Genomic DNA, 25,082 nt, shown 5'->3' with positions numbered 1-25,082 from the left:
CCAGTGAGACACCAGTGGGACACCAGTGAGACACCAGTAAGACACCAGTGGGACACCATGCAGTGAGACACCAGGGGGACACCAGTGAGACACCAGTGAGATGTTCTGCCATTCTTCCAGAACAAAGGACTGAGGCCTCCTCAGTGCTGCCCCTGCTGGCCGGACCTCCACACTGCAGTCATGTCCAGCAGATAGACGATAGCCCAGAGCAGCGGGCCGCGCCCTCATTCTCACCGCTCCCCTGATCCTCACCCCCTGAGAGGGTCCTAAACGCTGGGCCTTCTCTTTAGTCCTGGGGGGCTCTCCCTCACAGCAGAGGGCTCTTGAACGCTGGGCCTTCTCTTTAGTCCTGGGGGGCTCTCCCTCACAGTAGAGGGCTCCTAAACGCTGGGCCTTCTCTTTAGTCCTGGGGGGCTCTCCCTCACAGCAGAGGGCTCCTAAACGCTGGGCCTTCTCTTTAGTCCCGGGGGGCTCTCCCTCACAGCAGAGGGCTCCTAAACGCTGGGCCTTCTCTTTAGTCCTGGGGGGCTCTCCCTCACAGCAGAGGGGTCCTTAACGCTGGGCCTTCTCTTTAGTCCTGGGGGGCCTCCCTCACAGTAGAGGGGCTGCTCAAAACCCCGGGGGCTGACTGACCTCTGTTCAGGATGGTGAGGCCCCCCCCCACACACACACTGTTCCTTCAAGGGCCCCTAACTGGGCTCCTAATGGATGCTGTTGATTCTGCTTTTGTTTGGTTTGTTTGAATATTCTCCTCGATTAAACTTGTCAAAGTTCCGTTCTGTATTTGATGTAATCAATAAAAGGTTGTCTGTGCTTTAACAAAGTACGACCACTAGAGGGCAGTGTTTCTAGTGTCTTCATTTACACTGAATGAGAAGTTGATTGGGTGTAGGCATGACACAGTCGGCAGTGGCGAAGCTAGACCTTTTTTGGGTGGGCTCAAGCCCACCCAAAACTTGCCTTAGCCCACCCTATCGTTTCCTCATTTACACAAGCAATGAGAGGATGGATGCTGTAATGAACAGGCTCAAATGGGCTAGTGAAATCGAGCGCAACCTTCCTGCAGGAATCTCTAACCTCTGATTGGTGGGTGGGCGTCTCCTGTTTGACAAAACCAAAAATGCAGCACGAGCGCACCTAACATAGTTTCTGCTGTTTTGTCTGTCAAAGAGGCTAGCTAGTCTTTATCAGAAAATCCACGATTTCCAGCTGTGTTATAACATGACCTGGTAATAATAATACTAATAATTTTAAAACCTTGACATAATCTGTCAGATGTATTAAATGACAGTTGAGCACAAGGCGATTCTATCTATGCCTCTTCTTGAATTGCCTCATGTTTTAGTCGGCAGAGCCTTGTAATGCTGCGTAGCATGATAAGCATGATAAGGAGCAAGGAGCAGAAAAAGTTGACATGGGGGCTAATTTTCAGTTGAAAAAAAACGCTGGCATTAGTTTATCAGCTGAGGGCGTATTCATTTCCATAACAACGTGAGCTAATCAACAACTACCACATGTTCTAATACTAGAGCATTAGAACATGTTAGACTCAGGCAAACGCCCTGGAATGTTCTGTCTCGCTTCTAAACACTTCTCTGTTATTTGGTGAACACCTAAATCTCTTTATTCCCTCCTTTCCTTGCATTTGTGCTTCTATATTTCCATTCAACACGGGCAGCACACGATTCGTCACGGAAAAGATAAGGTACCGTTTCCTGAATTCTTGTTTTCTTACGAGATGTATTCTTACTATATTAATTTATTCTTACTAAATGAATCTGTTTCCAGTCCAAGCTCAGTGTTTGTGGTGTAAAAGAGGTTTAATGAAGGAGTATGCGTCAGAACATCAGTAACTAGTTTCACCGTGTTGAGGGCGATTATATACGGATCCTCTTCTACGGGAACGGGACAGAAAAGTTTGTTTGTGTTGTGGACTTTTATTCTGCAGGGAGGTCAGTTCGATCAGAGTTTCATCGGTAACATTAGTTAATAATTGATGGCTTGGAACTGTCGGATCTTAAGGGCATAGTGATAGAGAGAGTGTTTGTGTGTGCAGGGACGTCCCTAGGAATTCTGGCCCCCCTGACAGAATTCAGTTGCCCCCCCCCCCCCTCACATTTTATAATCATTAAATATTGGGTTAGACTGGGTCAAAGTTGGGTAATCAAAAATGAATAACAACTGTATAACAACATGATAAACCTACCTACTTACCTAGGCTACTTTGTACACTAGATAGTTAGTTAGTATTTAGTTACACATTTACCTGTGTTGTAGTTACTATAGACAGAAATAGGCTAATAGACTGAGACAGTGCTGCTTCTACTTAGACTGTCCTCCTTCTCCCCTTCTTCTATTTCAACCTCACTGGTTTCTTCTGTGGGATCATCATGGCTTGAAGAGGGCCCTGACTCTAAGATACATCGTATAATTCAGAATATGTCTCATAATTATCTGAACATATTAAACAATGTTGTCAACAGTCTATTTGATTGGATTGAGCTGGGCATGACTAAATATGTATTTGTATGTTTTCATTTGCTGCATTAGCCTACAATAAATAGCAGCTATTAATCTAAGGGTAGACTACTTGTAATTTTAGCTGACTTAAAATGTAAAAGTCAGCTAAAATGTAAGTATCCTTAGTTTAATGTCTGCTAATATTGTAATGCAGCCAATCAAAATATTCAAAATCTGTTTACATAAATGTTATTATCATGCTGGCAAGCAGTATGGAATGTTAATCATCGCATTATCTCCATTTATACCATGGTCTGGGTGAATACTTGATTCTGATTGGCTGGAGGGTGTAGGTTAAAAAGTGTTAATTTACACCTTGGAAAGACGTTGACCCTATGAAGACGCTATGGCCACGTTGCTTGGCAACGCCTGCATACGGGAGATATTAATAGTCTGCTCGATTTGTAAAAATAATGTAGGCTTTTTGTAGATAGGTAGGCTATTGGATTATATCATGTGAATGGTAATGCAAACAATCTTTTCAGTTTTATCATCAGTGCAGGCTGTAATTATTTTTAGCTACAGTAGCGCTAGCTGCTAGGCTAGGCTTTTTATCAGGTTGTTGGGAAAGTGTAGAGGAAGGAATATACCTCTCTTGGTAAAAAACTGGGTGACGAACTGTCGACCGCTTTGAGCTCTTTCCTATCTCTCTTTCCTCTCTCTCTTTCCTCCCCTGACAAGCTGACTTCTTAATTTCACCGACCGGGATACACACAAACTGACTTTAGACTGCTAGTTTAAGACACTATCAGTCTGCACTTGCTTCACAACGATCTGCCTGGCTGCTACTTTGCTCTGCAGTAGCGTAAGACTTGGGCTGTACCAAATAATGACAAATGAGAGGGGTGATAATAGGGTGAAGACTTTCTAATGATTTTGTAAAAATGGAGAAACAAACCACAACAAAACAAGGAAACAAACCACCTTAATTAAAAATATAATAATAATAATTGCATATACTTTTAATAATACCACCAGTGTCCTCTGGGGCGCCCCCGTCAGTGCTGCGCCCCTGGAATCATCCTAATTGACCCCCCCCTAAGGGTGTGTGTGTGTGTGTGTGTGTGTGTGATCTAGAAGATCATAGAGAGCGATTAGAGGGTAGCTCTTGACAGAGTGAGTGATAAGAGTTTGTGATCTAGACATACAGTAGGTTGTGATAGAGTGTGTAGTTCTAGACAGAGGGACGGATAGTATGTGTATGTCAGACAGGAGGAGGATAGGAAGTCTTCACTGAAGTCATTTCACGTTTGGTACTTAAAGAGAATCCAGAGAAACAATATGTAATTGTGTTTGTGTCCAGGTCTCCAGTCTACTATGGATGAGGAGAGAGAGGAGGGGGCTCCTACCTCTAAAACCACTCTGTCTGGGAAACATGGCCGCCAGAGCAAAGCTAAGAGGTAAGAAGAGGATCTCTCTGTCTGTGACTGTTGTCCTTCTCAGAGCTCAGCACTGATATCTCATGACTCCATCATCAGTCTTAGTAAAAGCTGTGTGTGTGTTGTGTTGAAGCCCAGGGCAGCGGGAGAGAGCGGACTCCCCTGGACCCAGCTGTGTCTCCTTGAAGAGGAGACACAGCTGTATGGATTATCCGCATAACTTTAGAGATGGAAATCAGTCTATTGAGAAGAGGTGAGGATTTATCAGATATTATACAACTATATCTATCAGACATCCTTTAATCCTGGTTCTTGTTTTTCTAGAAGAGTCCAGAAGGAGAGAGCAGACTCCCCTGGACCCAGCTGTGTCTCCTTGAAGAGTGACCGCTCTATGGATTATCCGCCTAACTTTAGAGATGGAAATCAGTCTATTAAGAAGAGGTTAGGATTTATCAGATATTATACAACTATATCTATCAGACCTCCTTTAATCCTGGTTCTTGTTTTTCTAGAAGAGTCCAGAAGGAGAGAGCAGACCGCTCTATGGGTCACCCTCCTGGACTTAAAGATAGACACCCTTCCAGAGAGGAGACGTAGTAGTTTCCAACAAACTAGTAGTTTTACTGACTGATATTTACAATCAGGTAATATTTGTATTAGAAAGATTGTGTGTGTGTGTGTGTGTGTGTGTGTGTGTGTGTGTGTGTGTGTGTGTGTGTGTGTGTGTGTGTGTGTGTGTGTGTGTGTGTGTGTGTGTGTGTGTGTGTGTGTGTGTGTGTGTGTGTGTGCACGCACGCTGTCTCCACAGGCGACTCCAGGAGATGTCAAAGGTTACCAGTGCTCAGTCTGTACAGCAGCATCAAGCAGAGCTGATCAAGGTGTGAAAATGAAACAAGACATTTGACTTCAGCTCTAAACAGGGGCGCCGTAAAGGGGGGGGGGGGGAATTCATCATAATCAAGTTAATATATTTCGAGTGAAAATGTTATCTAAAAAACGTAGCAATTTAAACAAACAAGGGGTTTGTTCCTCCATGTTTGGCTAAATGTTCAGTATAGTCTATATATTCCACCTCTCTCTCTTTATTGCATGGTTCAGTCTTGCGTGGATCCAGTTTTCAGCACAGAGTCTTCCACTCGGTGAGCTTACAAGCAGAACAGACGGAGAACAGACTGTCAGTAGTTTGACCCGTAGTCGTTGAGGTAGAAGTCGGGGTATCAGAAACAGAGAGCTGAGGGGGAGGAAAAGGTCACCCAGTTTATACAACTAAAGGTTTTTATTTATTCACCTTCCTGTGGTGCCCATTATCACGGAGCTACCTAGTGAATCATAGAATCTTATATCAATCAAATAGTTCCTCATCAAACATGAAATTCATAAATATGAATCAATAAATGAGGTAGACAGGTGGATGAACCAGGAAACTGTTTAATGAGGCCTTCACTAATTTTCTTCTACTTATCAACTATACAGCCAGGGTAGGTCTGTGAATACTGACCCCTAGTGGTGAAAAGTAATAGCAGAGTATGAAGACAGTCTGTGTCTTTTCTCTCCCATTTTACTGAGGTGTTTAGAGCCAGTATAACATTACTGGCATCTGACAAACTTTGGGAACAAATTGACCAAAATGTAAAACACCACCGAATTTCATGAATTTCTCAAGAGGAAAGCCTTTTGCCAGACCAGCAACAGTAATGAGAGATGCCACTCATTACCTCTGACTTTCATACATCAATGGTCAATGACAGCAGGCCAAGTATTGGGTAATTAGCAGTACGCTACACTAGAGCTAGTCTATCAATTTATGGGTGGTCAAATGGATTTTCTAGGATGGTGGGTGGTCTAGGTTGGAGGCCCAATCTATTATTTGAAAAGGCCCACAATCTCTAGTGGTGCCCCTGGCTCTACATGGGCAATAAAAGCATCTCTTGTGGAGCTTATAGTCTCCAGTTTTCCCTCTTTAGACCAGGGAGACGTTAATCTAGGACAGATGCTTCTGATGACCTCAGTTAGTTAAAGTAAAGTTCTCCTTGATGTTTGTTCTGTTTCAGAGGGCTGAGGAGAACGCACACGCTTTTCTAGACAAGGAGCTGAAGAAGCTCTGGAGGGATCTCTTCTCAGATTACCCACAATGCTCAGAGAGTCAGAGGGAGAAGGAGGAGGAGGATGGTAAGAACGAGGAGCGGAGGAGGCGCGCCATAGCGGGAGTGGTAGACATCACAAAGCTCTGCCTGATGGAGATGAACCAGGAGGAACTGGCCGACAAGCTGGGGAGTGGTGAGATACTCAAATATAGGTTAAATGGTTTCATCCAGATATGTAGGGTTTTTGTTAGCCTGGTCCTACCAGACTCTCGTACTTCAGTGTTTCCCCTATATGCACCTAGCAGCGGCGGTACGCCGCTGCTAGGTGCTCGTTTGATCCAAACGAGCCGTCTTTAGCGAACGGTGAATTGCACTGGCTTCTACGAGCAGTTGGCTTTCAGCCGCGAGCTTAGGGACCGTCTGCAAAGTGCAAAACTGAAAACGACCACAATGGTAAAATTTCAATAGCGTCGCCATTATTGACTCTAGAGCCCCAAAACTTGTTCCATAGAGGCATGGTCCTACTACAACCTTTAATTTTTGAAAAATATATCTCTTATCTTTTAAGATTTTTTATTTAGGAACAATTTCAATAGCGTTGCCATCAGTGGCGAAGCTAGACCTTTTTGAAAAAAAACTTGCCTTAGCCCACCCTATCGTTTCGTCCTCAAATCTAATATTCTACCGTTTTTTTTTTACACAAGCAATGAGAGGATGGATGCTGTACAATAATGAACCGGCTCAAATGGGCTAGTGAAATCGAGCGCAACCTTCCTTCAGGAATCTCTAACCTCGGATTGGTGGGTGGGCGTCTCCTGTTTGACAAAACCTAAAATGCAGCACGAGCGCACCTAACATAGTTTCTGCTGTTTTGTCCGTCAAAGAGTTTAGCTAGTCTTTATCAGAAAATCCACGATTTCCAGCTGTGTTATAACATGACCTGGTAATAATAATACTATAATTTTAAAACCTTGACATAATCTGTCAGATGTCTATTAAATGACAGTTGACCACAAGACGATTCTATATATGCTTCTTCTTGAATTGCTTCATGTTTTAGTCGGCAGAGCCTTGTAATGCTGCGTAGCATGATAAGCATGATTAGGTGCAAGGAGCAGAAAAATATCAAATATATGTTGATATGGGTGCTAATTTTCTGTTGAAAAAAAATGCTGGCATTAGTTTATCAGCTGAGGGCGTATTCATTGCCATAACAACGTGAGCTAATCAACAAGTACCACATGTTCTAATACTATGAGACTCAGGCAAACGCCCTCAGCTGATTAAAGTTGTCAGGGGGGGCGTGAGCGGCAGAGGGGACTTAGTGTCTTATGTATTTATTTATTTATTTATTTTAATAGGTTACTTATTTTATTTTAAATAAACATAATACCAATGGTCAGAAGTTTTACAAGAATTTTGATCTTACAAAGTCATGACAGAGGGCCTTGGTGTCTTTATTCATGCTTGAAAGATGAACATATATTATTTTTTTTGAAAGGGAATAAGCTGATGAAGCTGACAAGTGACCAATGTTTACTTTTTAAAAATATTATAATTAAATGCAAACCCCAGTGAATCATTTGCTCTTGTTTCTCTGTTTTGAGATTCACACAGACTTAGCAGTCTTGTTTAAATGTTACAAATTGAGTCAATGAACTGAAGTTGGAAATAGTTTTAAGTTGTTGCAGATGTTATCTCCGTTAATTTTATTAATCTAAATAAATAAATATTTGCAGGTTCTCAATAGTAGGCTATTTCAATTCAGGGAGGGCGTGATAAAATGTCAGTCTCCTAGGGAGGGAATGAAAGAAAAATGATTGAGAACCACTGGTCTAGCTCATGTTGTTATGGCAATGAAAACGCCCTCAGCTGATAAAATAATGCCAGCAGTTATTTTTAAACTGAAAATTAGCACCCTTTTTTTTTTATAAAAATGTTTTATAAAAATGTATGGGTCCCTGAAGGTGAGACAACATAGTTTAGTGCTCCCGAAATAGTGGTCTGTTTCTCATAGTATTCGACTAGTACATGTACATGTACATGTTGAAGTTTTATAAAAATGTATGTTGATACAATTTATAAATTGTATGGGTCTATGAAAGTGAGGCGACATCATGTTGTACCAATGTGTTTCAGTAACATATTCAGGAAAATATGGTAATTTTTGAGTGAAACTTACACAAAAGAAATTTAATATACCTCAATTTTGTTATTCGAGTTCACAACCATTGATTATTCCTTCATCCAAACAGTCTTTTTTCATTTCATCACTTTAGTGGTTCAGAACTGCATTATTTAGCTGACACTGCCAGCTATCGGCTTAGACATACAACAACATAGTAACTAAGAAAATAAAGGTTGTGGAAAAAAATAAAATCTTGCACAGGAATTTATATACTTCATATACCCCTGTGGCTGCCCCCCCAAAAGTCAGAACCTAGACTCGCCCCTGGTTGCCATTATTGACTCTAGATCCCTAAAACGTTTTCCATATGCACGGGCTCTTTATGGTCTTACTGCAACCTTATGTTTTGAAAAATATATCGCTACTTATTTCTAAGAAATTTATTTTTAGCAGAAATGTCAATATACATACATTTTTAGCAACATTTTCAGTAGCGTCGCCATTATTGACTCTAGAGCCCCAAAACTTGTTCAATAGAGGCATGGCCTATTTATGCTCCTACTACAACCTTTGTGCTGGGGAGAGGGGAGGGAGTGGGAAGATGCATTGGTTTGAGGCACAGACCTTTTCGATTGTTGTAGTATTTGGATTATGGGATTTTAATGTATAGGGTGGTTGTTGATATAAATATTTTTTGTTAAATAAATGTAAATAATGTTTTTAAAGATTATACTTGTAATATGTTCAATCTCTCCTTATTTCCCCTGCTCATTAATGTGCACAAATGTACTGTATGTATGTTGCCAGTAGACACATAGAAACCTCCCAGCAGGGTGCGCTTTGCGAGCACACAAAGAAAATTGCGAGCGAAAAACATAACATTTCACCTCCGCTGCTGCAACTCCATCCTAGGGGAAACACTGTACATCATTGCATTTGCACTGAGAGTCTGGACCTACTCAATTGACAAACGTTAACTCACTTGAAGGCGGGTGTCTGTTGAAGTTTAAAACTATTGGATCTGCCCAGTGCCACTCTGGATTTGCCATAACCAATCGCTAACGTTTGGCCGGGAATTACGTTGCGCGCAGGCTGTAAACAAACCAAACAGTGTGCGTGAAGATGTCCGTCAACGAGAGCTGACTTTCACGTCATTGTTCTCAGCCACTCCCTCTGTTCGCTGATTGGACGCACAAAACCCACATACCGCAGACGTATTACTGAAGGGAAATTGAAATTGAGCGGAAGTACTTAGGCGGGCGGAGCCAGGCTAGGGTTATTGTGGGGGTTTTAGGTTAAATGGTTTGATCCAGATATGTAGGGTCATTGTGGGGCTATCAGGTTGAATGGTTTGATCCAAATATGTAGGGTTATTGTTGGGGTATCAGCTTGAAGAATTTTAAACATTATACTGCAGATGAACAGCAGAATAACTCAGTGGAAGAGATGCACCACTATGTTGTCATATCAGGTTAGCAAGTCACTGATACCACAGATACTCAACAACAACAGCACTACCAATGAAGTTATAAGATCCATATAAAGTAGAGTTGTATAATACTTTATTCTTTACACCAGTAATATTGCTTGGAAATATGAATGGTATGTTTCTTCTGGTTTGGGATTTAGGAGCTGTTGCGGTCCAGTGGCAACATGAACTCAAGGCTCATCTGAAGAAGAAGTTCCACTGTGTGTTTGAGGGAATCGCTAGAGCAGGAGAGCAGAGACCTCTGAATGAGATCTACACAGAGCTCTTCATCACAGAGAGAGGCAGTGGAGAGGTCAACATGGAACATGAGGTCAGACTGATTGAAAAGGCATCCAGGAAAACAGCCAATGAGGAAACACCAATCAGATGTGAAGACATCTTTAAACCTTTACCTGGACAAGATAAACCAATCAGAACAATAATGACAACCGGAGTGGCCGGCATTGGTAAAACTCTCTTAACACACAAGTTCACTCTGGACTGGGCCGAAGGCAAAGCCAACCACGACATAGACTTCACATTTCTCCTCACTTTCAGAGAGCTGAATTTACTGAAATGGAAAGAGTTTAGCTTACTGGAACTTCTTCATCAGTTTTCTGTTGAAACCAAAGAATCAGGAATCTACAGATACGACCATGACCAAGTGGTCTTCATCTTGGATGGTCTGGATGAGTGTCGACTTCCTCTGGACTTCCAGAACAACCCGATCTGGACGGATGTCACCAAGCCGACCTCAGTGGAGGTGCTGCTGACAAACATCATCAGGGGAGTCCTGCTTCCCTCTGCCCACATCTGGATAACCACACGCCCTGCCGCAGCCAATCAGATCCCTGCTGAGTGTGTTGACATGGTGACCGAGGTGAGAGGGTTCAACGACCCACAGAAGGAGGAGTACTTCAGGAAGAGATTCAGAGAGGGGACAATGGCCAGCACGATCATCTCTCATGTCAAGAAATCTCGAAGCCTCCACATCATGTGTCACATCCCAGTCTTCTGTTGGATCACTGCTACAGTTCTAGTGGACTTCTTCAAAACATCCCAGAGAGGAGAAGAGGTGCCCAAGACCATGACTCAGATGTACAGCCACTTCCTGAGGGTTCAGTCCATACAGGCGGACAGGAAGTATCATGGGAGAGCTGAAACTGATCCACACTGGAGTTCGGAGAGCAGGGAGATCATTGTTTCTCTGGGGAAACTGGCTTTTAACCAGCTGGAGAAAGGTCAGCTGATCTTCTACGAGGCAGACTTGGCAGAGTGTGACATCGATATCAGAACAGCCTCAGTGTACTCAGGAGTGTTCACCCAGATCTTCAAAGAGGAGTGTGGACTGCACCAGGACAGGATGTTCTGCTTTGTCCATCTGAGCATCCAGGAGTTTCTGGCTGCCCTTTATGTCTTTCTGTCCTACATCAACACTGGTGTCAACCTGCTCTCAGAAGAACATCCAACCTCCAGGGAAGCTGAACTCCTCCTCCTCTACCAGAGTGCTGTGGACAAGGCCTTACAGAGTGAGAACGGACACCTGGACTTGTTCCTCCGCTTCCTCCTGGGCCTCTCTCTAGAGACCAATCAGATGCTCCTGAAAGGTCTGCTGGAACCAAGAGGAAGTAAATTACTGGGCAATCCAACTAAAAAAGATCCACCGGGACAGACAGGAAGGAGGTCACAAATCAATACCCAAATAGTCCATTACATCAAGGAGAAGATAGGTGGAGATCTCTCTCAAGAGAGAAGCATCAATCTGTTCCACTGTCTGAATGAGCTGAATGACAGTTCTCTAGTGGAGGAGATCCAACAGTACCTGTCATCAGGAAGTATCTCCTCTCTCTCCTCTGCTCAGTGGTCAGCTCTGGTCTTCATCGTACTGACATCAGAAGAGCAGCTGGACGTGTTTTACCTGAATAAATACTCTGCTTCTGACGAGGGTCTTCTGGGGCTGCTGCCACTGATCAAAGCCTCCAAAACATCTCTGTAGGTTCACTCATAACATGTATTAAGAATACACTACTATACATAATACTAGAATATATAAGTTATAGTAAATTACAAAACATCTCTGACGGTGCACTAAGAACATGTATTGCAATGCACTCAATACAATATACATAATACTAGAATACAAAAGTTATGATAACATACAACATGTATCTGTTGGCATACTTATAACATGTTTTACGATATGAGCTATATACATAATTCTATAAAAGTAATGTTACAGTTTTCAGAACTACAAAACAAATGTTATAGCATTTTTGTTAGTATCAACATTGTACACCTAATATGTAACTACCATTTGAAGATCTAATGTATAATCATTTGTTCAACTATCAGAAAAGTCTTCTAAAACCATTAATCACGGTTCTAAACATGTTCTGTTTTTTTGTGAAGCTTGAATGGCTGTAAGCTGTCAGAGAGATGCTGCAAAGCTCTGGCCTCAGTTCTCAGCTCCATCTCCTGTAGCCTGAGAGAGCTGGAGCTGAGTTCCAATCATCTAAAGGATTCAGGAGTCGAGCTGCTCTCTGCTGGACTGGGGAGTCCACACTGTACACTGGAAACTCTCAGGTCAGTTTTACTCAAAGTGCAAACAGTTACACCACAAGGTTCCGTTTTAGAAGACTTAACTACTGCCCCTGGTTTGAGAATCACACCTAAATGACGTCAAACTATATCAGATAATAACTCAATACCTTTGTTGACCACATGTATTACGCCTGATTTCCACCGGGGACGTACGCGCCGCGGAACGGCTGCGAACTCTGCCCTGCGTCCATTTCCACCGGGCGCGTAACGGCAGCGTAGCGCTGCCTACGAGCCAGCTCTATTCACGTGAGATCACGCGATAATCCTAAACCTAGTGTACTCACCTTCCACTCCCAAAACTACTGCAATTAAATGCCAGGCTTTGTCCTTTCTGACATTGTCCTTATAAAAACAGGGTGTCCGCGGAGGTCTTAAAAGTCTTAAAAAGTCTTAAATTCGTTTTTCTAAATTTAAGGCCTTTAAAAAGTCTTAAATTCGTCAAAATGTCATATGCTGGTCTTAAATAAATAACTCGGAGGTCTTAAATTTGTCGTGGCAGGGCTATTTTCTTTTTTCTTTTTCTCGCGGGACTTTTCGGGAAGGAGATGTACGAGAGGCTACTTTATTGCTAGCTGGATATATAAACGGATGTCTGCGCGCGCGCTAGCTAGTCTGCAACAATGGGTAAATGCAAGTTCAACGTCAGTTGGCTGGAATACATCAGTTTCCGAGGTTGGCTAGCATCCGTTGCCAACCCAGAACAGGCCAGATGCATTCCGTGCAAAAGTACATTCAAGCTCGGCAGCATGGGGATTAAGGCTGTCGTCAGCCATATGCAGAGCCAAAAGCATAAAACCTCTGCCAGGAGCCACACACAGATCCCAGCCATTTCTACGTTTTGCATCTCTGCCCCGGCGCCACCGCCGCAGACGGTCCGCGCTGCTAGCACTGACCTGAGGGTAGCATTTGGTGCGACAACAACACTGAAAGCGGAGGTGTTGTGGATTCTAAACACAGTGGTCAAGCACCAGTCCTACAACTCGAATGAGGGGATAGGAGATCTCTTCGGTTTGATGTTCCCTGACTCTCAAATCGCGAGCACCTTTACTGCTGGAAAGGACAAAACGGCGTATATAACTTGCTTCGGACTAGCGCCTTTCATCCGAAACGAGCTAATCTGCAGCGTCAACAAGGCTGATTTTGTTTTGATGTTTGATGAGACGTTGAACCACGCCACTAAAAGCAAGCAACTTGACGTGCACGTCCAATATTGGGTCGGAGATCAAGTGCATTCCCGGTACTTGGGCTCGCAATTCATGGGGCCCCACATATATGGGGGTAAAAGGGATGATGATACATAATATTTTTTAGACAATATGCAGAATCTTTTCACTTACAAATTAACACGGTCGGCTATTTTTGCCAGCACGCCACCCTAGCCATATTATGGGCAACCGTGTTCCCCTTGGCTGTGATTTGAACTTTGAATTCCTCGTAGGAGTTCATAATAATACATTGCTCGCCTTGGATGAAATACACCGCTCTTGCGCGATTTATTTTGCATAAGGGTGAGTCAAATGACGTGATACACACCTTTTATGTGAACGCGCATTGAACGTAAAGCGGAAAACCTGGTTCAACTAATTGAATCTAAAGTGAGCGTCGTGGTACCATTTAACTGTGATTGCGAGTTGCGGCTCTGTCGAGCCAGGTTTTCCCAAGAAAGCCTGGGTATGTTCAACGAGGTTTGTGGTATACCCCCCAGGTCTTACTGAAGGCATTTATTTAATGGTGAAAATATTATTAATCAGTGGCGTAGATATCGACGGTGCAACCGGTGCAGCTGCCCGGGGGCCCAGACGCTGTCACCCCCCCCCCCCCCCCCCCCCTCTCAACAACTCACACAACTCACAACTTGGGTGCACCATAAATACGTGACACACCCAAATTAAAAATGAACACTTTATGTTCAATAAACAGAAAGAAAAGAGTCCCATTGAGTGACACACATGCTATGCTTTGGTTGTAATACAGCGGGATCCCCCCCACCATCGCGGGTTTACGGTCTTAAATTTCATTCAAGGTGGTATTAAAAAGGTCTTAAAAAGTCTTAAATTTGACTTGCTGAAACCTGCAGATACCCTGAAAAAGGATGATTTATTTCATTATTTATTTCATGTTGGACTCTCGTCTCTTGTATTTCCACAACGAGACTGCAGTGGGGGTTATCTCAGCCATGGTTGAGAATGAATTGGGGGAAAGGAACTTTGGCTTTGCCTCCCTCAAGAACATGAACCACGACTTGGAGGCGAAAGGGATTGTTTGGCGGCGAATGTATCCCGCTTGAGCCCCGCTTCCCGCTGCCGAGGGACCACCGCCTCGGCGTTGCCCGCTGCCGAGGCGGTGGTCCCTCGGCAGCGGGCAGCGGGCTCCGGCGGGAGACAACCGCGGTCAACAATCCCTTTCTCCTCCATGTCGTGGTTCAGTCTTCTTCTGATTGATGCGGACGTGGAAGAACCAGAGACGTCGGAGAACCCGACGCGGTCGTTTAAGATTCATAATATCGTATGGAGGCTCACACAGCTTTTGGCCGTGATTATATATGTTATATGATATAGATATTAGGGATGGACGTGAGGAATCGATTACTCAAGTACTCCTCGTTACAAATGAACTCGGTTGGTGGACAGGCAAACTCGAGTTTGCATATACACACAAACAAAGTTTTCTGAAGCAAATGTATCCATTTTCTGTGCGGCGCCCCTAACGCATGCCGTGGGCACAAAGAAAATGAAATGCACGCCGCGTGCCGTGCCGTGTGCAGGCACGCCAAAATTCTAAAAGTTAAGAGATGGCGGTTAAAGTAGAGCGCAGCGAAGAATTGAAATACTTTAAAGAAATAGGAGATCATAAGGTGAAATGTAAAATATGCCAAACGAAATCGAGCTACCAGAGTACTACAAGTACTATGCGGCAACATATGCTCCTGAAACACAACAGTGAGTTCGGGAAAGCAGACCCGCAGCAACGAAGTGTGTCCCTGATAGCAGCGAGGAGAGCGGAGGTGCTAGCATCACTGGACGTCCTCCCCTCCAGTGTGGGCCCCATGGCAGCCCTGTGCTGTTCGTTAGCTACACCATGCTTTCCTGTGAGCTGGTTGGATCTTTTAAGCACTTTTAATCTCAGTTCCTAACATGTTCTTTTTATTGTGTGCAGGCTGAATTCCTGTGATCTGTCAAAGGGATGCTGTGAAGCTCTGGCCTCTGCTCTCAGCTCCAACTCCTCTAGTCTGAGAGAGCTGGACCTGAGTTCCAATCTTCTACAGGATTCAGGAGTGAAGCTGCTCTCTGCTGGACTGGGGAGTCCACACTGTACACTGGAAACTCTCAGGTCAGTTTTACTTAACGTGCAAACAGTTCCGTATCAGGAGATTATTAAAAAACGACTACTTGCTCCTGGTTTGAGGATCAATCCTAAATGTTGTCTAAATATATAATCGAATGACTCAGTACCTTTGCTGGCCACGTTTATCAGGGTGGTGCCATTGGACATATTACACCTTGTTGTTTATGTGGGAAAATGAAAAGTGGAAAAGTTATCCAAGAGTTGCCATTGCATCTTTTCAATTATATACGCAAAATATAATTATAGTTCCCTCCCACAATCTCCTGTTAACGGGAGAGTGGGAGTTAAACAAATGAAGTCACAGTATTTGCATCAATCAAAGGGTATAGGTCTACGTAGACAAATTATATTTTGGCGAGCAGCACGCGCGTGCGTGCTTGCAGTGTATTGCGTAACTGCTTTAAACCTGGTCTCCCGTCGGGTCATTCCTGTGCTGCTCGCCACATTATAATTAGTCTACGTAGACCTATAACCTTTGATTGATGCAAATACTGTGACTTCATTTGTTTAAAGGGGACATATTATACCATCTATCTGTCATACATCTAGGTGGACACGACGACCTGTGATGTCAGAAGCTGCACAGTTTCAAAACGGCTTGTTATGGCTAATCACACTCACACCTGGTGGTAATATGTCCCCTTTAAACAAATGTAGTCACAGTATTTGCATCAATCTAAGGTTATAGGTCTACGTAGACTAATTATATTGTGGCGAGCAGCACAGAAATGACCCGACGGGAGACCAGGGCCCCGTTTCCCAAAGCATCGTTAGCCTAAGTGGTTTGTGAAGTTCGTCGTACGATTTCCCGAAAGCATCGTTGAGTAACGAACGTCAGGAAAACACTCGTAGCTAACGAGGGCTCCAGGGGTACTCGTAGGGTGATATGAGCATCGTTGCTATAACCTCAGTGGAGTCACCTGCTGGACATTCAGTGGTATTGGATGTGTTTTATTAAAACACATCCAATACCACAGAATGTCCAGCTGGCACCATTTTGCAATACCCCCAAAACAGTGGTTACCGCCAATATATTACTCATAGACTACTGTAAGATTTAAAAAGCAAAGACTGAGACAGAGTCAACAACAACGTAATTTATTGCAGCAATTTAAAATTCCAAAAATAAATGCGCAGCCGAAATGTACCGATCAAATGACACATCCCAAGGCAACCCTCTCACAAGGCATATAATACAATCAAATGATTCCATTGGTCTTGTGTGGGAGGTCGCTTTCGAGCTGCACTTGCTGTCTCCCTCTGATTTTAATTCAACCATCGTGGTTGGTCCTCGTATTGATCAATGACAGAAGACATACTGCACATGAATCATGCTGAGACCAGTGGGTGTCAGAGAATTTCTGCATGCGTTTTTTATTGCGATTGTTTGCCATAAAGCACTGTAGGCGCTTCGGTGAGGCTGTGTTGAAGTTCATTATTAATTGGACCGTGTCTAGACAGTAACGAACATCCCTGACCTTAGTGGAGTGCACTAAGGTCTCCCCATCCTACAGAGCCCATTTCAGCAACGTGTCAGTGGACAGTTACAAGCCTACAAACGTCGTTAGAGCAATGCACGCGCGTTCAAGAGGAGTTTCAGGAAACGCTCCAAAGAAATTTACGAAGGTTCGCAAGATCCTTCGTGGGAATGATCGTACGAGCTTGGATCCATCGTTATCGGGAATCGGGGCCCAGGTTTAAAGCAGTTACACAATACACGCAAGACCCAGAGAGTTGCCTTTTTTTTACACACACACACGCACGCACGCGCGCGCGCGCGCGACTCCCTTGGTGGCGGTGCCGCTTCCCCCCGAGCCTCCCAGGATCCTTTGCGGCACCCGGACACGGTCTCCGAGGCCGTGATCACCACAATATAATTTATAGAAGAATAATGTATCATCATTTTTATATAACTATCAGAAAATAAAAGTTTCTGATAGCTAACTATCAGAAAAGTCGTATAAAACATTAAATCAGGGTTCCTAACATGTTCTGTTTATTGTTTGTGCAGGCTGAATAGCTGTCATCTGTCAGAGAGATGCTGTGAAGCTCTGGCCTCAGTTCTCAGCTCCAACTCTTCTCGTCTGAGAGAGCTGGACCTGAGTACCAATGATCTGCAGGATTCAGGAGTGAAGCTGCTCTCTGCTGGACTGGGGAGTCCACAATGTACACTGGAAACTCTCGGGTCAGTTTTACTCAATGTGCAAACCTTTACAGCACAAGAATCTTTATAACAAAAAAACTTCAATACAGACATTTGATGTAGAGATTTAAGCCGATAAAGTCAAAATTCACACCCCTAAATAATATTTTTGTACAAGAATATTTCAACATATTTATATTGTTGTTGCCATGACAGTATAAGTTGAATGTTATATAAGTACAGTTTACTATTTTTTATTATTATTATTCTACCTATTCACGTGTAGTCAGGCTTTTTTTAAAGCTTATTATTAGAATTTAAATATTAAAAAAAATTACATTGGCATAACTTCTCTTTCAATTATGGAAAATGTTAAAGACATAAACACACTAACATGCTCTTTTTATTTTGTGTGTGAAGGCTGAATGTCTGTCGTCTGTCAGAGAAATGCTGTGAAGCTCTGGCCTCAGTTCTCAGCTCCAACTCCTCTAGTCTGAGAGAGCTGGACCTGAGTACCAACGATCTGCAGGATTCAGGAGTGAAGATGCTCTCTGCTGGACTGGGGAGTCCACACTGTACACTGGAAACTCTCAGGTCAGGGTTAGGGTTAAACGTGTCTTTGGGTTTGTTTAATAGTAAGGGATGATCCAGGACTAGGTGGGCTGTGATCTAAAATAACAGACGTCACGTGTCTAAAGCCCAGTTCAGACCAAAGATTAGCCTCGCAACGACTTCCAAAATGGCAACTCCTTCCAACTCCTTCAAATTCCTTGCGACGCCTTGCAACGAGACGGGCTGCAACGTGCTAAAAACTGGGCAGTTCAAACTGCTGCGCCGGGCGGCGACGTCAGGTGGTTTCCCTAGCAACTGTGAACGCTCTGTCCAAGCTGAGAGCCGCAACAGCAGCAGCATCACGCTAAAAAGTAGCCTAACTTAGGTTTGCGATTAGGTTGCTTGAGCCAGCACCCCAATTTACCCTCCCGGACCCTACACACACATTGGCGGTTTATTGGGTTTCATTCTGATGTAAATGCAACGGGTCAGCGGTTCCGGGGGGGGGGGGGGGGGGGCTTGGGTAGAGGTGTTGCTGTGCTGTCTCCACAGAGACAACGGTTTTACACGGGAAACTTGAGATAAGACGGTGAAATCGCCGGGTGTACCAAGCCGCGACCGTACCGGCTTGGCAATGTAAAAAAGCCTGAAAAGGAGAAGACGGCGAGTTAGAAAGCCGAGAATTTGAAGCCTACTTAGGTCTACTTCAAGTCTACTAACCCTCTACTTCAGCGGCATAAACAGGGTGCCTACGACATTCTTTGTAGAGAGATTTCTATTTGCAAAAATTTTTGGTGTATGTTTATTGATCCCCTTCGAGAATTTGTGTGTAAAGGGGGGGGACTAGGCCATAGTATATTCTCGCCTTCCTACTTTGTAAAGCGCATTGTAGGCCTGTTGCTTTTGGGCCGATACTGCGCCCATTCCTTGATTCGTTCTGCGGCAGCATAACAAACAATTAATTCGTTCCAATGTTCCTCCATTCCACTCCAATAGTGGTCCTGCCTTGAGTTTAAATCCAACTCTAATGAATATATGGTCCAGTATTAAGTTTCAAGAACATTTATTCATTCCCAGGGCATGTTAAATGAGTGCATGCAACGCCACTCATAACACACTTGTAAAATGCAGTCGTCAATTGATGGAATGGGTTATTGAATACATCATCACAACCAAAATTTGGAATTAATCAAATAAATTACAGATAAATAATACTGAAATGGCCACTTTTTGGTTGAACACATTTGAACAAAATAATTACGATCCCCCAATGTTGACCTGAAGTTGGCGCCACTGATTGGTAGAATGTCGGAATGGCAGTAGGCCTACTAAAAGGTGTCTGAAGGGGGGCATGTGGGAATGGCCGCATGTAACCATAACAAAGTTTATAGCTAACATGTACTGTGGACAGTACGGGACCGGGACGGAGTAAGGCCGTGACATACAAGTTGTTCTGTGGTGTGTCCTGATTGGCTGAAGAGAAATAGGTACGTCGTTGTGTTCTAAAACTGGACCTGGGGATTTTACATGTTCAATCTGTGGCGACTCCTTGCAACGGCATCAGCCGCGCCACAACGACCAGTTCACACTGCTGCAACTTTTCCCCTGCGACGTTCCAAAACATTCTCGTTGCAAGTCGTTGCGAGGCGAATCTTTGGTCTGAACTGGGCTTAAGATCCCCGACAGATTCAGCATCATTATTCATTTGTAAACTGGGGTCACCGTGTCAGTGGAGCACAGATGGGAGGATGAGAGGCCAGTACAGAGGAGGAACAGAACTTTAGAGGATGAGGATTTTAGGAACATAAATAAAATGTGTTAGTTTGATGGGGAGTTTATTATTTTTGCTGTCTTGTTAGCTGCTAGTGTGTTATGAGTTAACAGGTTATTCTAGCTGACAGAACACTGGCCAGCTGATGTGAGTGTGAGGGGTTGCTGTCCTGTTAACTGCTAGCATGTTATGTATGTTATATGTGATGTAACTCTGGCCAAGCTGATGGGAGGGTTAGGGTTAGGGGTTGCTGTCTGTATGTTATGGATGTTATGTGTTATATGTTATGTAACTCTGAGGAGTTGCCATTAGTGTAGACATGGTGATGAGGCTCTAGACGGGCTGTGATCTAAAATAAATCATAAAGCTTTTGGTTGTTCTTCATATGGAATTAATACTTTATTAACCTGTTTTCTTCAGTAAGAACTATTCTCATCCAGATATAATAAATAAAGGTGTGTGTGTGTGTGTGTGTGTGTGTGTGTGTGTGTGTGTGTGTGTGTGTGTGTGTGTGTGTGTGTGTGTGTGTGTGTGTGTGTGTGTGTGTGTGTGTGTGTAGGTTGTCTGGCTGCCTGGTCACACAGGAAGGCTGTGCTTCTCTGGCCTCCGCTCTGAGCTCCAACCCCTCCCATCTGAGAGAGCTGGACCTGAGCTACAATCACCCAGGAGACTCAGGTGCTGCGCTGCTCTCTGCTGGACTGGAGGATCCACACTGGAGACTGGACACTCTCAGGTATGGAGAGGACAGCTCACCATTCATAGACAATGTCTCCTACAAGGATTCAACCCGCTGCTAGATGAAGTGGTTTCAAAAGGCAGTTGTAACTTATGTTGTGTAGAAAGTGATGAGACAGCAGATGATGAAGGCGTATGTTTCAACATGCTGCTCTAACTTTGTTTCCCCCCCAGTGTGGAGCAGAGTGGAGTGTGGAGACGGAAACCAGCTCTAAAGAAGTGTAAGTGTCTGTTTGATTCATCACAACGCACACTGACTATTGAGCTGGAAAGTCCATCCACACATCAGGAGGTGACATCTGTTCATTCAGATATCTGGGAATGAAGCTGATGACTGAAATCATGTATCTTAAACATAATTGCTGTGATTATATCATGAGTGATGATTTTACAACATTGGACTTAACACCGTAATAATCAGGATACTGTTATAATTACATGTCTATTTTATATTCAAAAACTATTAAATCATACTATCATCTTGTCACTATTATAATAATTATAATTTTGTTACATTACATTATCTGTAGCACATAATCATATTAACATGTTTTGAATGATGCATGTGTTTCATCTTAGATTTCAATTAGAGCTGGTGATGCTGTTTATTTAATAATGATGACGATGATGATGATGATAATTATAATTAAAAATATTGGTTTAGTAGCCTAATCATGTTTCTCCCGTCAGATGCCTGTGAACTCACACTGGACCCAAACACAGCCCACAGACGACTCTCTCTGTCTGAGGACAGCAGGAAGGTGACGCGGGTTGAAGAGGACCAGTCGTATCCGGATCACCCAGAGAGGTTTGACACCTGGCACCAGGTGTTGTGTAGAGAGGGTCTGCCTGGCCGCTGCTACTGGGAGGTAGAGTGGGGAGGACGGGTTCATATAGGAGTGGCATACAGAGGAATGACAAGGAGAGGAGGGGCTAATGACAGCCAGCTTGGATGGAACAACAAGTCCTGGAGTCTTGTTTGTGATGACGACGATGATGCTGCTGTCTACATTGCCCGTCACAACGGTAGTTCAACAGATAAACGTTCCCCCCCTCACTCTAACAGAGTAGGAGTGTATCTGGACCGGCCCGCTGGCTCTCTGTCCTTCTACAGAGTGTCCCCAGGAGGAGGAGGGTCCTCAGACACACTGAAACACATCCACACCTTCCAGGCCTCCTTCACCCAGGAGGTCCTCATCCCTGGGGTTATGTTACGTAAGAGTGGTTCCTCAGTGTCTCTGTGAGTGTCCATTGTAGATACACACACACACACAGACCCATGGAAAAGCACACACATGTAGACAGTCATAAACACACCCAAACCAACAAACATATGTACATAGAAATTAACACACACACACGCACACACAAACAAACACATCGTTCATGACTCTATAAACACACACACATACACACAAACAAACATATCGCACTCTATAAACACAAACACACAAACGTATACAGACTTAATCTCCCACACACACACACACACACACACACACACACACACACACACACACACACACACACACACATCGTTCATGGATCTAAACCCACAGCAGGTCAGTGTGCCGGTGGTAAGCAGCAGGTAACATCAGTGTCTCTCGTGGTTCATCTCTCAGCCCTCTCTGTGTTCAGCTGGGCTGCTGAGCGTCAGATTAGAGGGGGCCGCTTGGGTCTGGGGGGTCCTCACAGTCCTGACGTTGTTGAGGACCAGCTGTTAGGGGGACGTTTGAATACCTGTGGACCCATGGACGTACCTGTAGTGCATCGGGTTGTTGAGCAGCAGCTGTTGGTGCTCTGAGGGGTCAACCCGTTCAGTGGAAGTATAACACTTTGTGATTGATTTAAATACTCCACTGTAGTCCAAATTATACATTTTATTGGGCTTCTGAAAGGTTCAGCATAAACCATGAAAGGAAGATCTTTGGGTTAAGCAGGTTGCACAAAGATTTACTTTCTAATGTAAAATGTGTTTTAAATGTTGATTGATGGTACTTTATTTTGCTACAATATTTTATATATTTTCAACATCGTATTAAAGGAACCCAAAATCAGTTTATATTTTGCCATGCCTGACATGGAAAGTGATTTAAAGCAGATTTAACAACATAATCATGAATGATGATAAGGGTTCTATGGGAAAGGGTAACCATGTTGTAAATTACTTTAAACGGAAGATAGTTTCTTTGTGTTCTGTTGGGAACAACAAGTCAACATGTTCAATGATTAAAGATACCTGTTTAGGATTTGTAATTGTTCATAAAGCATAATGTTAATAAACAACTCAGTCGATCAACTGAATGTTCTCGTGTGTTCAGAGGATTCTTCCCGTTAGTTCAGTTGAATTCCTCCCAAGTCTTCTGGAGACGTTACCTCCAACACAACAGTGGAGTCTCCATTCACCCCTTCATCAGTGTGGAGGGAGGATATTACCACACACACAACAGTGGAGTCTCCATTCACCCCTTCATCAGTGTGGAGGGAGGATATTACCACACACACAACAGTGGAGTCTACATTCACCCCTTCATCAGTGTGGAGGGAGGATATTACCACACACAACAGTGGAGTCTGACTTTTTTAACCACACACGCATATACAAAAACAAAAAGTAGGTAAAAAGGTGGCTAAACAGAGAGGCTAAGCTTGCCAGAGCCTAGCCTATCTGGCGAACAATGCTGTCTGATTGGTTCAGAGACAGCAGGCCTGTGGTTAAGCATCAGGCCCTTAGATGGTATTTCACGCTACATGGTGCAAAGGTTTCCTCACGTCCTCATCTCCTCCCTCCTCACCCTTGCTGTCATTGGACGGCGGGACGAAGTGGGTCAGCTGGATGCAGTCCTCCAGGTAGTACCGCACACACACACACACACACCTTGTCAATCAAAATCAAATTATTTTCATATTTTTCTTGATACATTTTGGGACCGATAAGGTGCTGTGATTTTTGTAGTTTCCCAGATTATCAGTCTCTTCAATTTTGATTAAAAAAAAATTTGAGGACGCAAATATCTGCTGACCTTCTCCCCGAAGTCGAAGAAGGGCGAGGGGAAGGTCATGTCCTGGCTGCTGAAGGACAGTCGACGGAGGTCTTGTGGATGAGGGCGTCGCATCATTCCGGGGTCAGGATCCTCCGCTTCTCCATGTGGAAGCACCCGTTGGGGTAGGAGCCCAAAGGTCAACAGGCTGACCACCACATCCAGACCGTTGTCTGCCCCCTCCGCGTTCAACATCCTGCTCATCAGACCCTCTGATAAACACACACATGGTTCTCAGGTTAGACACACGTCATACGATGACCGATTACCAACATTTCAGACCGACTACCTGAAGACTAAAACTCCATCCGCAGGCCAAATGTCGATGAAATGCAAGAAAAGCAACAGAGCCACGATGTCTGTGGATGCAGGGGTTTGACTCAGGGCAGAGCAAGCAGGGGCTGGGGGGAATAGGAATCCATTCATGGGAGAATCGGGACTCTTTGATTAAGCGATATTTGATTGAGCAACGTTGTCAGATTGACACAAATCAGTACCTTCCTATAGAGTGCGCTCTATAGGAAGGTACTGATTTGTGTCTATCTATGGACAATCGTCCATTTGCATTGAGGACCTGTAGAACAGAAACCACCACGTAAACCTTCCGAAAAGATTGAAATGTCTTACCACAATATTTACAGAATCTCAGTATTCATACAACGGCTTTTCATATCGCATCGTCCCGGCTGATTCCAGACCCTAGAAGAGACTGCGGTGGGCGGGGCAAGGGGGGATGTGAACCAATCACCTTCAGGGAAGCCAGAGATGGTGAGGATGTCCTCCAGCTGGACCTTGGCCTCCAGGGTCATCCTCAGGGTGGACGTGTTGAGGCGCTTCTGCTCACAGAAGTTCCTCACCGTTACACATACACACACGCACGCACACACACACACACACTCACACACACACACACACACACACACACACACACACACACACACACACACACACACACACACACACACACACACACCAGAAGTGAAGACTAGAATAGAGTTGATTTCTAAAATTGATGGTTTGGTCATGTGATGTTTAATTCAAACCACATCGTATAACATTTATAGCGCCTAGAAGGGCTGCAATAGTAACTAGGGCCCCATCCTATTATTCCCCCTAGCCCTAGATTCGAGCCCTAGCCCTAGAAGTTGTGCGTTCCCTCGGAGGGGTAGGGTGATCCAATACTTAGGGGCAAGAGAGAGGGCCTATTTCCCCTTAAAGTCCCTTGGCAACTCGCCAGCTCGGTACCTCACTTACAGCCAAGGGAGTATCACGTATGACCCAGGACACGTTGAGAACTCAGCAAGCGGCTGTTTTT

At 44.1% G+C, this 25,082-nt stretch overlaps 2 protein-coding genes across 2 annotated transcripts; both read left to right on the top strand.

Moving 5' to 3' along the window:
• Positions 1 to 1,493: 1,493 nt before the first annotated feature.
• LOC115538206 (NACHT, LRR and PYD domains-containing protein 3) lies at positions 1,494 to 15,631 on the top strand. The gene is made up of 8 exons (XM_030349868.1): positions 1,494 to 1,705; positions 3,824 to 3,920; positions 4,033 to 4,152; positions 4,224 to 4,777; positions 5,951 to 6,176; positions 9,741 to 11,571; positions 11,989 to 12,162; positions 15,337 to 15,631. The coding sequence occupies exons 4-8, from the start codon at positions 4,721 to 4,723 to the stop codon at positions 15,614 to 15,616; spliced, it is 2,568 nt and encodes an 855-aa protein (XP_030205728.1). The 5' UTR covers positions 1,494 to 1,705; positions 3,824 to 3,920; positions 4,033 to 4,152; positions 4,224 to 4,720; the 3' UTR covers positions 15,617 to 15,631.
• A 5,535-nt stretch (positions 15,632 to 21,166) lies between these two features.
• Positions 21,167 to 22,046, top strand: LOC115538209 (stonustoxin subunit alpha-like). Its single transcript, XM_030349872.1, has one exon. The coding sequence runs from the start codon at positions 21,401 to 21,403 to the stop codon at positions 21,968 to 21,970; it is 570 nt and encodes a 189-aa protein (XP_030205732.1). The 5' UTR covers positions 21,167 to 21,400; the 3' UTR covers positions 21,971 to 22,046.
• The last annotated feature ends 3,036 nt before the right edge of the window (positions 22,047 to 25,082 follow it).

This window comes from Gadus morhua, unplaced genomic scaffold (assembly GCF_902167405.1).
Source record: "Gadus morhua unplaced genomic scaffold, gadMor3.0, whole genome shotgun sequence".
Lineage (NCBI taxonomy): Eukaryota > Metazoa > Chordata > Actinopteri > Gadiformes > Gadidae > Gadus > Gadus morhua.
The sequence above is the reverse complement of the archived record's forward strand: the minus strand, read 5'-3'. Positions and strand labels throughout refer to the sequence as shown.

Excerpts from the sequence above, each read along its gene's own strand:
- LOC115538206 (XM_030349868.1), top strand. The coding sequence starts at position 4,721 with ATGTCAAAGGTTACCAGTGCTCAGTCTGTACAGCAGCATCAAGCAGAG. Across the intron at positions 4,778-5,950 it reads ATCAAGCAGAGCTGATCAAG|AGGGCTGAGGAGAACGCACA; the intron begins GTGTGAAAATGA and ends GTTCTGTTTCAG. Across the intron at positions 11,572-11,988 it reads AAAGCCTCCAAAACATCTCT|CTTGAATGGCTGTAAGCTGT; the intron begins GTAGGTTCACTC and ends TTTTTTGTGAAG.
- LOC115538209 (XM_030349872.1), top strand. The coding sequence starts at position 21,401 with ATGTTTCTCCCGTCAGATGCCTGTGAACTCACACTGGACCCAAACACA.